We start from the raw sequence: 14,888 nt of genomic DNA, 5'->3' as shown, positions 1-14,888 counted from the left end.
GAGTAAAATCTGCAGGGACTCCTTTACTTTTTACTTTTTACAGGCACAAGCAACTGCTTTTCCACACCTGCTTATGAGTGCAGGTAACTGTACCATCTTGAAAGGTTTTTAGCATTCTACTGCTATTTCAATTTTTGTGAGTAATGTTTTCCACGTACCCTTGCTTTCCAAGATATCTGACTCTAATACAGTGACCAAGCCTTTGTACCTACCACCCATTTGGGGATCCTTTTTGTATATTTATGCCATCTCTCTTACATTTTCATTCTCAATAGATCTTTGCCTCCTGCAAAAAGTTGCTTATGCATTTTATATGACCCTCTCCTCAAAAGTGCCCACCAAACATTATTTCCCCCACTCTCTCTTCTCTTTTCTATTCTGCAGTGGTTCCTAGTGCTGCCACTATAATCATTGTGGTGTGCGTGGGGTTCCTAGCACTGATGGTCATCCTAGGTGTGCTGCGCATCCATTCCTTGCACAGGCGAGGGAGTGAACGGGAGGGTGCCGGGGAGTCTGCGGGAAGCCAGGGGAGTGCCAGGGCCAAGGAGAACGAGATGTTCTGGGATGACTCTGCTCTCACCATTATTGTCAACCCCATGGAGGTGAGTGAAAGAAGGGATGGGCAGGTGGGAAGAGGCCATGTTTTAACTTGGATCACTCCCTGTATCCTTTCTCTTCCGCAGTCATACCAGAGCTGCCAGGAGAGAGTAGCAGAGGCCAATGAATCCAAAGCCAGGGAAGCAGCTGAAGAGGAAGACAGCAGCGATTCTGAATCACCCGATAGCCTAGCCAGCAACGCCATTGATGAGCGGCGCATTGTGGGCAAGCATGATGCCTCTCGTCGCTACTAGAGGGATATAGTGGATGGGGTAAAAGCGGACCATCACCAAAAGGTCATGCTTATATTTAATAATTGGGGATATGGCCTGTTTCTACACATTTTCTCTATTTACATTTTACTCCCTCCCCTTCCTCCTGTTTTCTCCATTGTTTGCACAGTGGAGTGGCGAGGACAGTTTTGGTGCATGAGGCAAAAGACGTAGTTGGCATCATCTCCCTCTAAATTACTATGGGGGTGTGTGTCAATCTTCAAGGAAGTTCCTTAGCTCATTGAAACAATTGGGAGCTCTGAAAGAGCATTACTGTATATTTTATCCTGCGTTAGCCATTGATTTTGCTCTGGTTCTGCTCTGCCTCTTGAGGTTAGTGCTTCCCTGGGCCCAAAGTATATCCATTTTGATCTTCATTAAAAACAATCAAACAGCAGGGCTCAGAAGAAGAGCCCTTCTCTCGCCTAAAATTCCTAATTCTTCTCAACTTACAAGTTTTTTGCTTGGACTGGTGGGGCAGGGCCCCCTGACTCAATTCCCAGTTTAGGATTGCCACCACACTTGAGAAGGATGAAATGAATTGGCATGCTATGTAAGCAAAGCAGAGAGAAATGAGAAAGTAGCAGGGACAACACAAGGGGTACATCAGAATTCCCAAAATACTATATATATATATAATATTGTATATTTTTTCAATGTTGTTGTTTGAGATTCTTGTTTGATGCAAAGAAACAAAAAAAACCCTGCAGCTTGTGTCGCTTTGTAAAATTGTCAATAATATTCAAGCAAGTGAAGGAAATATGATATGGAAAAGGGAATGGAACACATTTTAAAATAAAAAAAGGATTTTAAAAATGTATACTCTGGGTGTTGGAGCTCCTTTCTTCAGAAATAAATTTTGTTGTCTTGCAAATGCTTTTACCTGGTTTTAGTTAAAATAGGGCAAAGGAATACAAGAAGTCAGCAGAGTTTTGTTCACCGTTGATCATGTCAAAGGTCTCCTTTGTCTAAAGTCTGTGAATTGCAGGATTTATTTGGCAAGAACAGTAGAATGTGCAGAGCTCAAGACTTTTAGGTATAGGAAGTTAGCACCTACCCCTCTCCTAGAAGAATGAAATATTCTAGGAAATATTAAAAAGGCAGAATATTATACCTCCATGGATGAGAAAAGGAGAAATATGCTCTTGTTAATAGCCCCAGAAAGACTGGTGCCAACCTATATACAAGACAAAAGGCTGGGCCATCTTATCTACAAAACAAAAAACCTTCACCCTCAGGACATAATAGAATTAGCCCTCTACCCATCTCTCACCACATGGCACCTGGGAAGATTGCACCCCACCCCCCCCAGCAAGGTTCAACCAAGCCTGGGACTCGAGACAGCCTACAAAGTTACCCCTGCATGACCCCAAGGGAGCCTGACAACCAATCAGAATACATGCCACAGGAACAGGAAGCAAGTTCAAAGCCCAAGAGAGGGTATAAATCTCACTCTCTCACCCATGGGCTCAATTGCCCAGGACCCCAAACCATGTGGTGCTGCCCATCACTAAACAATTTTTCCAAATCCATGTTTCCAGTGTTTTTCTCCCCACTTGGAACTGAACCCAGATGGACACTTCCTCCAATAATTTGGCACCCAAAGATGAGACTCCAAGCTAACTTGACCAATGAACCTGGCCCAGGTAATCCTACCTTGCTGGCAGCAGATCCATTGAGTCTGTGGGTGAGTTTTCCTGGACCTGGGCCATTTGGAACAAAAGTTCCAAAGATTCTTTTAATTTTTCACAAGTGGAAATTCCTAGGCCAGAGGTTCCTTTTGTGGATGCCACCTGAAATAGTCGCAGGGGAGGTCACTCTCTTTCGTTTTTCTTTTATATTAAAATATGATAAAATAGTAAAAGGTTCAAAATTGTGGTAGGATAAAAAATCCAATCTATCTTAAAGACTGGTTTCATTTCTTAAAATATGTCACAGTGCGTATGAACAAAACTCTCAAAACTGCAGTTTTATTCATAACTTTTTTTTGCATTTTTAAAAACCTCATACAGACAGAAATCAAAGCACAAGTTTTCAACTGGAGGGTGTGCTGGAGTCCGATTTCAGAATATTCTCTTCACTGACATTGTACAACTCTCTCCCACATGGAGAATTCTGAATAGCTGCCAACATATTTCTTCCCCACTTGATTTCTTTTTTTTTTACCCTCCTGTTAGGGAGGTTAAAATCTACAAATCAAGAAATGTAAACAAAACCTGAGAAGATAAACACAAAGATAATCCATGAACAGCAATATCTCAAAGGAACTTATTTTACAGTCCTTAATGTCACTATGTTTCCTATGAACAAGGAGAAAAACATGAAGCGGGAGGGCACAGGTACCCCACCAACTTTTAGAGCAGCAGTCCTCAACCTTTCCACCTTGGCAGACTGGTAGTGAGGGAGGGGATGGTTCTGAGCTGTAAGCGGGTGAGAATGCATGAAACACCATATGCATGAGTGGCAGGCACACGCACATGCCGCTGGAGCAAATGTTGCTTTGTGCATGAGGGAGAGTCCACCACTCATGCAAAATGGCATTTCGTGTGCGCACACTCACCTGCTGCTTGCACGGCCCGGTTCTGGATGGGCCACGTCCTGGTAGTGGGCTGCAGCCCAGGGGTTGGCGACTCCTGCCTAGAGGATAAGCAACTTGCTATTCTGGTAGGCTCAAAACAGAAACATTGCTGTATCTGTAAAAGTCTTGTCACTGGCCGATACTGATGGAGAGTTCAATTTTGAGACCCAAATTACTAATCTCCTTCCAATAAAATGTCCAGTCTTCTTTGTACTCCTTTTCTTAAAAACTATTTCCCCACTCAGTTGACGAGATTAGTTCCAGCCCTATGAGGAGTACAGTATAACACTTTCAGTGCACTAAACTGCATGATGGGCCTATTGATCACCTAGCCTGTGAGACCTTAGAAACATTCACCAGAGATGTTTTCTTCGATCAATTTCTGCATAGTAAATTCCACACCTGTCCCAGTTTGTGATCTGTATGTGCTCTTTTGTCCATGCCTTTAAATGTCCGATAAAGGTCAAGAGCAGCCAAACATATCTTTCACCGATCGAGCCTTCAGAACCACCCATTACAGAAGGATCCTAACTTTTTAGGCTTTTCTTACGGGGTTTATGTGTTGTAATGGGGAAGTCTACCCCTTCAACCATCATACCCTTCAAAGCCTTTAACAGCTTAAGCCACCTGGCAAGAATAGAAAGGCATCACATTTTGGTTGCCAAGTGAATAATCAGCTCATAGGTAACCATAATGATTGCAGCATTGGGGATCTGACGAAGAAGATGAGCTGAAAGTCCACGATAAAGAGCTAAGGGGCCTTCTTCTCTGGCCACAAGCTGGAGAGTTTGCACAAAGGAGCGATAACGACATCCCTCCTCACGTAGCCGGGTTCGAACAACCTCTATGGAAAATAAAACAGAAAATGAGTGTAAGGATGACAGAAAGCTCTCATTATAGTCAGATGGAGTCAAAGGAGAGCATGGAGCTCAGAGCAACTCACCATGTGGATAGGCAATGCACGAAGCACATGTTTTGGAGACAGCCGCTGCTGCCATCAGCCCACAGAAGTCTTGGCCACTGGGTGATAAGACAACTGATGGAGTCAAGAGTAGCTGATGTTCCCTGAGTCGCTGCTTCAAAGCCTCGTAAAGCACAAAGTGGATCACTGTTTCGGTGACACCAGCATAGGAGGCAGTAACCCCGCGGTAAAAGCCACGCAGACCTTCTCTGTAGTAAACTCGCATGGCACATTGAAGGGCACTGGTGCACCTCTCGTTTCTGCCACTAAAGGAAGGAAGGAAAGAAAGATTTTGCTTCGTATTGTCAATGTCTCTGGCTATGCTTTTTCAATACTAAAAATGGGCATCTAATGCTGCAGGTAAAACTTGAATTCAAACACCTACATTCTGCAACCAGTTTAAATCAGACAAATCAAGCTATTAAAAAAAATAACCTGTTTGGAGGATTTTCTTTATTTACTTAGATTCCTATCCCAACTGAATTATTTTTATAAATAACTCAAGGCTATGAACATACATAATACTCCTTACTCCTCCTATTTTCTCCACAACAACCCTGTGAGATGAGTTGGGTTGAGAGAGTGAGTGAGTGGCCCAAAGCCACCTAGCTGGCTTTCATGGCTATGGTAGGACTTTAACCCACAGTCTTCTGGCTTCTAGGCCAGCACCTTAGCTACTATACCAAACTGGTGTAATTTCTACACCAGTTTTTACTATTTTACATAATGCCAGGGGGGTGGGGGGAGTGTGAGAGCCAACTCTGTAAGAACTGAAATTTTAACCATGGGAAATATTATGCATATTGAGCATCTGAAATGCCCCCGACATTCAAGCATTTATTTGTAACTCTAAGGAAAATAATAAAAGAAACGGCTGGAGTTCCCAGGATTCTGAATGTTGTGCTTAAGAGCAGGATAGTCTACAAGTAGTCCTCAATTTAAAACAATTCATTTAGTGACCATTCAAAGTTACAACAGCACTGAAAAAAGATCTTGAGTTTTTCACTGCTGCAGCATGGTCAGGTTATCAAAATTTGGACACTTGGCAACTAATGCAATATTTATGACAGTTGCAGGTCTGTGTCACATGATCCCCTTTTGCGACTTTCCCACAAAGTCAATGAGGAAGCCAGATTCATTAAACAACTGTGTTACTAACTTAAGCACTGCAGTGAGTCACTTCACTGTGGCAAGAAAGGTTGTAAAATGGGGCAAAATTCACTTAACAACTTTCTCACCTAGCAACAGGAATTTTGGGCTCAATTGTAGTTGTACATCAATAACTGCCTGTATTTGTACTCTGATTAGTCTTAACAGTTCACAAATCTCCCTTTTTACATTTGCAGTTAGCTGTTTTAAAAGCTAGTTTTCTATGTTGTCTGGAAATGATCTAGGCAATGCACGTGACTCAAATGGGATCCTAGACAGGTGCATTTCCCACTGCCCTTACCTGCGCTCCAATTGCATCCTAGTCTTCACTAACCAGATAGGATTGGTCAAAGTGGCGGATGTGATACCTGCAGGAAGCAGATGAAGGGAGGTCAAAGGGAACAACATAAAACACTGATTATAAAATTCCTTAAGACCTGAACATTATTTCAAAGTGTCCCCACGGGTAAAAAGGTGGAGAAAGGCGGATGTATACTGATGTATATACCGATCATTCATTAAGCTTAAGCCATTTAATGATTAATGTCAACCCATATTTGTATGCATGGGGTATTAATTTACCTGCACAGGCTGCTGAAATCATGTGAACTTTCTTGGACTCTGGCATAAGCACTGTGTTGAGTCTCTCCTTAGCTCCCGAATATGCAGCAAAATAAATGGCCCTGTAAATAGAAAGAGGAAATTGCATCTTAAAAACCAAGCAAGGTTGAATTTGGATGACAAACCAAGAAAAAATACAAAGGCCATGAGCTTTTTTAAAAAGTCCACTGATGCCATGTGTCAAAAGAACCTGAACTCTCTGATAACATATAGGCACTTACAATGATAAGCTCTGTAAAGTTATGCTTGGATCATTAGAGATAACTACCTGTTCCATCAAACCATCTTACCTGGAAGGAGCAACTCCAATAAGATTAGGTCCCAGACCTCGAAACAGGGAGCGAACACCTTCCTTCTCTAGAATGACTCTGTTTAGAAAGACGTAAATGAGCACATTACTTTCCATCCTATCTTTCAAGGTAGAGGAGAGTTAACACAGATCTGTTCTCCCACATTGTTCACCTTAGTAGCTCAATAAAGCCGATCCTGGGGAGCCCTGGGCGGACAAATGTTCCATTCACTCCTTGCAACTGTACTGCAGTTAAGCAAACAGGTCTTGGAGCCAAGGTGGAGGACTGCAGGCGGGTCTTCACTACTTCCAATGGGCAAGTCAGAATGGCTCCTGCTGTTCCACCTAATCTGTAGTACAGAAAAGACATGCACAATCAACACGTTTCACCAATCAAAGGTGAGAGACAGTCTTTAGTGTAATGCTGTATTATATCCACCCCCAAATTGTCAAAATCGGTTGGGACTTTTGATTGAGCATATATTTAGGGACAAAAATATATGTATTGTCTGTTATGTCCAGTAGAAAATTTAGTCATTCGTTGTTTGGTATATTAACCAAAAGAACAATAAATATCTTTTAGCAAAGATAATTTGAGATGAAGGTAAGAAAAAGCATCAAGATTCCCTCATTTTATTCTGACTGCAAGCTCAATTAATGCATCTATATTTAAAGGATCTTATTCGTGGACGAGATCAGACCAGAAGAGATCAGACATTTTTAGTCAAGAATGATAATCAAAAGAAAACTGATTGGGAAAGTAGGAATGCATGCGATTATGTCCACCAGGACTGACACAGTAGCCCTCGCCATTTTCATCTCTCTCCGATATATTTATTTTCTCCATGGGCTGCTCTGCCATATTAATGTGCGTCAGCTTCCAGATTTGCAGTTGATTAACATGCTGACGTCTTGGCTCTGTGATTCCAAGCAGATGCCAGTTGGGGAGAGGGGGGGGGAAGAAGCCCCAAACTCCTGAACTTTGCTTCTAGAAATTGCTCAACAAGCTTTATTTTGCTGCCTGCATGTCTTGCCACAGCTCGCAGGATTTCTGCTACTGTGCACTTTGGCAACTGTTCTTTACCCCAGTAAATAATCAGTATTAGCCCAATAAATAATCTTTCTGTCCAATCTTTGGCCCTATGTACTATGGAATTGATTATGTTCACGCCATAATGCAGCTTTTGCTATCCTATATATGTATAAATATTTATATCCCAACTTTATCTTGTACAATTCAATATAGTATACAGAATGCTTTTCCCTCTTATTTTTTGCATAACAATTAACAACTCTGTGATGTAGGTTGGCCTAAAGAGAGAGACTGGCCCAAAATCACCCAGCTGTGTTTCATGCCCAAAGTAAAACTAGAATTCACAATCTCAGTTTCTAGTCCAGCTTCTTTATCATAACACTCAACTTCATCTTGTGATTTGCTAAGAAAAGGCCCTGCTGACTGGCAATTGGATAGGTTTATTCATCTGCTTGTGTTTATAAAAAAATAAGATTTAGAAATTACTTTTTGGTGCCTGTTTGAACAACTCTTTTTCTACGTCACTATAACTTCAATAATACATGAGCAAACAATCGATACAAACTCAAAGTAAACCATTCCAAACTATATTGCAGAAAATATGACTTCAGCAATAGAGTGGTCAACGCCTGGAATGCTCTACCTGACTCCGTTGTTACACCTTCTAACCCTCACAGCTTCAATCTTAATTGTCTACCGTGGACCTCACCCCACTCCTAAGAGGTCCTTAAATGGGGCGTGCATAAGCGCACCAGCGTACCTATGGTCCCTGTCCTACTGTCCCCATTTATTTGTATTCATTTCTTTCATTCATGTCCATGTTTATATTTATACCTGTTATCTTGTACATGTCTGACAACTAATAAATACAAATACAAGTAATTTGGGCTTCTATAATTGCTGGATATTTCCTTAACACTCTAAGACAAAACTTGCTAATTCTAATATCTCTGGCAGTATGGGTACTCTTGCTGACTCTATAATCTTCCCCTCTGTAGTCATCTGCCTCCATACTAGCAGTATGTCAGGAAGAAGGAACAGCAGTTAAAGGAGCAGCCTCCATTAAGCTGGCCTCTGCAAGCTGGCTCCAGAGAGAAAAGGAAACGGTATGAGAATGTAGTTACCGTATATACTCGAGTATAGGCCGACCCGAATATAAGCCGAGGCACCTAATTTTACCACAAAAAACTGGAAAAGTTATTGACTCGAGTATAAGCCTAGGGTGGGAAATGCAGCAGCTACCGGTAAATTTCAAAAATAAAAATAGATACCAATAATGTTTTTGAATATTTATTTCAAAGAAAAACAGTAAACTAGCGGTGTATTCAATGAAATACTTCACTCACCTCATGATGCTGATGTCCCGCTGTGATGATGATGTCCCGTGCAGCCGCGGGAGCGATGTCCCGCCTCCTATGACACATGGCACAGTGATTCCTATCATTGGATCACTGTACCAGAGGAGGTGGGACATCGCTATGTGGCTGCTTGCCATAACAAGGAGGAGGTGGGACATCGTTGCAGAGCGGCAGGAGGGGGAGGAAGGGGAATCGTAAGACAGCCCTGCATTACATTAGAACGTGAGGAGGGGGGATGGTGCGGTGCGCGCTGCGCGGCAAACTGACACAGAGGGAGGGGAAACTCACAGGGGCACTGGGCCATTCACGAGTGTCACCCAGCGGCATGGCCCCACCCCTTTTTCTCCTCCATTTCGGGCAAATTTTTCACTGACTCGAGTATAAGCCGAGGCGGCTTTTTTCAGCCCAAAAAGTGGGCTGAAAAACTAGGCTTATACTCGAGTATATACAGTACATGGAATATCATCTTGGCTACACATTTTCTCACCATTCCCTTAGTGAGCAAGAAACAAGTCTAATCATGGAACCAAAAGTAACAACACTGATGTGGTCAAAGAGGTAAAATAGGCTATTGGACTGAAGGATATCGAATCTAAGCAAAGCCTTTTCAGGAGGGGCAGAATGCATGTAGGTGAGATGAGGGTGTAATTTCCAAGAAGGGAAAAGGGAAAAATCTCACTGAAGGAGGGAAAAGGCAAGAGAGAAAGCATGTCCCTCATAAAATGAGAAAGCCTGCAGTCATGAGATGGCAAATTATATTCTTTTTCTAATGTATCATCTGAAAACATGCATTTCCATGCATTTGGTATTGTGCACATCTGTATATATGTAACAAGAAACATGTGAAAAAAGGGGAAAAATGTAACCCATTCCATTATTTTTGGTTGAACAAAATCCTAATCTGTGTTTTAATTAACGTAGGAAACCAGAAATTGTGCCAACAGGCTTTTTTCTTTTTAATATAGCACCGTAAGACAAAAAAACTGCGGACTGACTTCCAGGGTCATCAACAATGCATATTGCACAAGGACGCAGTTTGGACACAGATTGTGTCAAGTCCAAAAGGTCGCTCTAAACCAGATAACACAAAAATCAACTTGAGATCCTGTGAAAAGAGGAGAATGGAGAGGAAAAAAAACCATCCTGGGAAAACCTTTTAAACATTTGTAATACAGGTACTCCTCAACTTACAACAGTTCATTTAGTGACCATTCAAAGTTACAACAGCACTGAAAGTAGTGATCGTTTCTCACTTTTATGACAGTTGCCATGGTCACATGATCAAAATTCAGACACGTGTCAACTGACTTGTTTTTATGACGATTGCAGTCCCTTGGGATCATGTGACCATCTTTTGCAAACCTGACAAGCAGTCAACGGGGAAGCTAATTCACTTAACAACTGTGTTACTAATTTAGCAACTGCAATGATTCACTTAACAAATGTCTCACTTAGCAACAGAAATTTTAGGCTCAATTGTGGTCATAGGTTGAGGACTATCTGTAATGTAAATTGGTCACAGGCACCTAAATTAATCTTGACCAGGGTAGCAGCATAATATGAACAATTCAGTGCCAAGCCCTACCTAGAGGAGCGGCTATTGTATGTTAATTTACTACAACAAATAATCAAGAAATCATATAAAGTAAGGGTTGGAAGAGACCTTAAAGTTTATCTAGTCCCACCCTATCTAGTGCAGAAATCTGCTACTATGGAATCTACAATAGCATCGGATTAAATACTACCAGGGAAGGAATTCTGCAGCACCTTAATACCTTTATTATTCTATACAGTTTCAGAGCATTTTTTGTTCTTTTCCTCAGTATAATGGGAAGTTATATTGAGAAATTATAATTAATTATGCAGCACTGAAGTGTTTTTTTTCAGATACCAGCCAGTGCAAAGCACAGAGAGTAGCAAGATACCTGGGAAGCTTTTCAATAAAAGTATAGTCAACTACTAGTAGAGATATAGACTCGTTCACACAATCTCTTTGCCATGCTTCCCTCTCCAGAGCCTGTAGAAAATCATTTCAGCATAAACCATTCTCCCCCTGCAATATGCTCTTAATATGCATTCACAGTAGAGCTCTATGGGTAGTTGCTGACTTGCAATAACTTATTTAGCGACTGTTTGAAGTTACAATAGTACTCAAAAAAGATCCTTGCACTTATGACCATTGCAGCATTTCAGGCACTTGGTAACCAACATATATTTACACTGGTTGCATGGTCCTGTGGTCACGTAATCACTGCTTGCAACCTTCTCATCTTGTTTCTGACCAAGTCAATGGGGGAAACTGGTTTTGCTTAATGACCACAGGATTCTTTTAATGACTACAGCAAAAAATATCAAAATCGGATGTTACTCACTGACAACCACCTCACTTAGTGACAAAATTTCCATCCCACTTGTGGTTGTAAGTCAAGGACTACCTGAATTGCACGACACAAAGGAAAATGATAGTAGTTCAAGTCCTGCCCAATGTCATCAGCCACAGGAAATGCTGTCATTACAGTAATTAAGACGTGTTTGGCTATGAAAAGCTCCATCCAACTTCCCCAATATTTTTCCAAAGGATCATTTTCCTTTGAACCTAGATGACTGCAAAGATTATGGGTTTTCTATGTCTCTTCGATATCACTTAGCTATTGTCAGGATTTGTGCAGCCCAAATGTAAAGTAAATGTGGCTGCAGAACTGGCATACAAGAAATAGTTTGATATGTGTGTAAAAGGAACTCCAATTGTAAGGCATGTCAAGGCTTTTCAAGGTAGATCAGACTAAGAAACCAGTCATGCAGGCCAATATTATTTTTATTTGGAAAGAGAATAGAAACAGTAGCGCATGAGTATAGGCACCATGGTAACAGTTTCTACGGTACTAGACAGAGTAATTTCTATAGCAGAAAAATATTATTTGTATTTAGAGGATTCTTTGCTGGAAAATACTGAAATACTGTTATTAGGGGTTCTTCTTATCCACACCTCCTCTTTCCTCTGCTCAAATGAATAAGCTATCAAGGAGTTCCCTCTGCTTATGTTTGGTTTTCACTGATAAAACTTGGTAGCTTATCTTTGGAGATCAAATCTTGTCAGTCCTCATGGGATTTTGCCCCCCAAACAGCAGAAATATTAGACCTCGGCAGACCATGGGCTACATTTGGCCTGTGGAGGTGGGAGCAGATATCGTTGGTGGGTGGGGCCAGCGGAACATCAGTGGTGGCAGCCCTTCATAACAGCCCCCGTTTCTCATGTGGCCCCTTGGGAAAATTAAACACCGACCCCTGAGAAATATTGTGGGTCAGAAGAGAAGATTGGGACAGTGTCTTGAAAACTAGAACAGCATGATTCATTGCTACAAACTTTCCAGCAGTCATACTGGGAACTCATGTTGCCAAAAATGGCAATTACTATTCCTCTACTAAGCCATGTGGCAGCTTCAACTCCCAGAATTCTGGGAATAGATTCCACAAACTTAAAGTTGTTTTAAGTTGAAAAACATTGGTCAAGGGGGAACAATAATGGCATTTTTCTAATCTTCAGGCATAGAAGCAATTTCTACACATGTGTATATTAAGCATGTCAGATAGCTTCTCCAACAACAAACCACCCCATATTTATTTTTAACATTTCTCCAAATATGCATCTACTTTTTCAGTATATTTACAGCATTCACAACTTACTTTTCATTGTTTATTGTCTAAGCAATGCTGCAAAACAAAAGGAAATAATTCAAAGCTTTCTCCTCCAAGCAGCTGCATTGACCTGAGACCCATCCTTCTTTCTTGTTTCTGTTTCTGTTCCTGTGTGCCTTGGAAGACATTAGCATTTTGGAGCATTCATGTGCTCTAGTTGAGCTTTTCTTGAGCTTCAGGACAATTCCCAGCACTTCTAAATCTCTAAATAAAAACACAACCGTTCTAAAGAACAGCCAGAACTACAAATGACTGCTGTCAGGAAGCTAATCGAACAGGCCATTGGCAAAGAATAGGTTAAGGCGGGAGAGTCACAGGAAGGCATAGGGGAGGTGTACACTGACTTCATAGCCAATCGCATCTGGACCTTAATCACACCCACATCACTGGTGTAGTTTTAAACCTTCTCTAAGTTGGGCAAAATAAATTTATCTTTTGATTTCAATAGTAGTGGAGAAGAGGTGGGTACTTGAAAAGCTGCCCACGTGTTTAACAATATATCCGGGTCTCCTTCTCCAAACGCGGCTAGGAGGGCAGATTGAAGAAGGATACCTCTGGCTAAAAAAAAAAAAATTATGTAAGATTTCCTACCAGTAGCATTCATCCTGACTCTGCCAGTTGAGTAAGGGAGAACGAAATTTCTGGGAGTCTTTCAGAGTCGCGGCCGGCTCATTTTAACACTCATCTCAGCTGGTGTGCAACAAATCCTCACTCGGTTATAACGAAAGCTGAGCAGCAACGCAGATAAGAAAGCAACTACTTGCACACTGTCCAAGGAAAGAGACCTCTAGCGAAAGTTCCTGCAACTTTCTCGACCTTACTAAAAATTATACGTCATTGGTTAACAGCGGCACACAGCAAAAGGCCAATTTTTAGCAATATTTAACAGGGGTGTACAGAACCCCCGCCATGGTTATTAAGAGATGCCCGGGACTGCGAGGGGTCACCTAACTGGCAAACACGTGCTTTGGCCTCGCCCCAACACGCTGCTCTTGCCAGCCCAGCAATCCGCGCTGCAGCAAATGCCGCTGGGCCAAGAGGGCGCGCTTCGGAGCCCCGCGACGGGTGGTGCTCAGACGCCCGTAAGCTTACTCACCCGCCTGCCACGAGGTGCAGAGCCGTGCTGCGGCGGGCCATCCCTCTTGACTCGCGCCTATGTGCCCGGCTGGGCTCCCGCCGAAGGCTCATTCCGTTCACTTCTCTTCGGCACGGCTGGTGGAGCCTGGATTCCAGTGCAGGCTTTTTTTCTGCGCTTCACAAGGCCCCGGTCCTTTTTTTGGCGGGGGGGGGGGGGCACTGCAGCCTACGGGAGTCCCCGTCCGATACTGCCGGTAACGCAGACTTTCTCGCGCCTTGGCCAGTAGGACGGGCCGAGGGAGTGTCACAAGTCCCGCCTTGCCCCGGCTGACGCAGGACCGGCGCCTCCTTCTCTGCGCAAATCGAAGCTCTCGGCGACCTTTCAACTGCTTGGCTCCGCTTCCTTTGGGCAGCTTCTTCTAAACTCAGTCAGGATAGGACTGGAAGGGACCTTGGAGGTGGTTCTAGTGCAGCCTCCTGCTCAAGCTGGAGATCCTACTTCACCATTTCAGACAAATGTCTCTTCTTAAAAACTTCCAGTGATGAAGCACCCACAACTTCTCAAGTCAAATCGTTTCGCTGGTTAAACTGTCCTGTTAGGAAATTTCTCCTTAATTCTAGGTTGCTTCTTTCATCCATTCTTGGCCTGCCCTCTGGTGCTTTGGAAAATAAATTGACCCGTCCTCTTCTTTGTGGCAGCCTCTCAGGGTCCCACAGTAATGAGAGGTGAAGCCACTGGGAGAAGGAGGGCCGCAATTCAGGCCTGCTCGGAATGCCACCAATGGGCAGAATTGCTTTTTCCCGCCATTTATTTCGAGGCAAATAAAGTGGAAGTTGTCGGTGCTTAGTTGCACCTTCTTCACATAATAATCCAAAAATGCTATTGCAGCATTTTTTTTCCGTGTGTCGTAGCAAAATGCAACATATTTTGGACTGCAATATACATTAGCCCTGTCGTGTATGCTGTCTGTTGGATCTCAAGGATTTCCCAGCAAGACGAAGCAGCACGAATATCGAACATAAAAAATGGCTCCACTGCTACAGCAAGACTCTGCCGCTGAGAATAGGAGGGGGTAGGTTGAGGTGGCCCTTCTCCCTGTCATCCTTCCCACCCACCACCCACCACCCACCCCGGTTAAATGGTACGGTCCGGTTGGCTCGGCTGAAGAAACTATTTGAAGTTTTTTTGGGGCGTGATTGTGATTGGCAGCTATTATCCAGAGACTGCAGCTCCGCCTCTTGATTGCAACATTCGTC

At 42.7% G+C, this 14,888-nt stretch overlaps 2 protein-coding genes across 3 annotated transcripts in view; one reads left to right on the top strand and one right to left on the bottom strand.

Annotated features, from left to right (window-relative positions):
- The window catches only part of CLSTN3 (calsyntenin 3), a 40,696-nt gene extending 38,726 nt beyond the window's left edge, over positions 1-1,970 (top strand). For both annotated transcript variants that reach the window (XM_032212762.1, XM_032212761.1), the window contains 2 exons: positions 385-602; positions 684-1,970. In XM_032212762.1, the coding sequence (XP_032068653.1) occupies positions 385-602; positions 684-851 (386 nt within the window). In that variant the 3' untranslated portion in view covers positions 852-1,970. The remainder of the gene's footprint in view (positions 1-384; positions 603-683) is intronic.
- Positions 1,971-2,820: 850 nt separating this feature from the next.
- On the bottom strand, positions 2,821-14,105 carry LOC116505508 (solute carrier family 25 member 36-A-like). The gene is made up of 7 exons (XM_032212763.1): positions 13,651-14,105; positions 6,641-6,817; positions 6,469-6,546; positions 6,140-6,240; positions 5,859-5,925; positions 4,391-4,674; positions 2,821-4,291 (listed from the first exon to the last, which is right to left on the bottom strand). Exons 1-7 carry the CDS (start codon positions 13,740-13,742, stop codon positions 4,095-4,097), a joined length of 996 nt encoding a protein of 331 aa, XP_032068654.1. The 5' UTR covers positions 13,743-14,105; the 3' UTR covers positions 2,821-4,094.
- Between the last annotated feature and the right edge of the window lie 783 nt (positions 14,106-14,888).

Source organism: Thamnophis elegans, chromosome 3, assembly GCF_009769535.1.
Source record: "Thamnophis elegans isolate rThaEle1 chromosome 3, rThaEle1.pri, whole genome shotgun sequence".
NCBI classification, from domain to species: Eukaryota; Metazoa; Chordata; class Lepidosauria; order Squamata; family Colubridae; genus Thamnophis; species Thamnophis elegans.
The sequence above is the reverse complement of the archived record's forward strand: the minus strand, read 5'-3'. Positions and strand labels throughout refer to the sequence as shown.

Bases quoted from the DNA above. Each gene is read 5' to 3' on its own strand.
- LOC116505508 (XM_032212763.1), bottom strand. From the start codon at position 13,742: ATGAGCCTTCGGCGGGAGCCCAGCCGGGCACATAGGCGCGAGTCAAGA. The intron at 6,241-6,468 runs GTAAGATGGTTT...TTCTATTTACAG, and splicing joins ATTGGAGTTGCTCCTTCCAG to GGCCATTTATTTTGCTGCAT. The intron at 4,292-4,390 runs GTGAGTTGCTCT...TATTTTCCATAG, and splicing joins GTGCATTGCCTATCCACATG to AGGTTGTTCGAACCCGGCTA.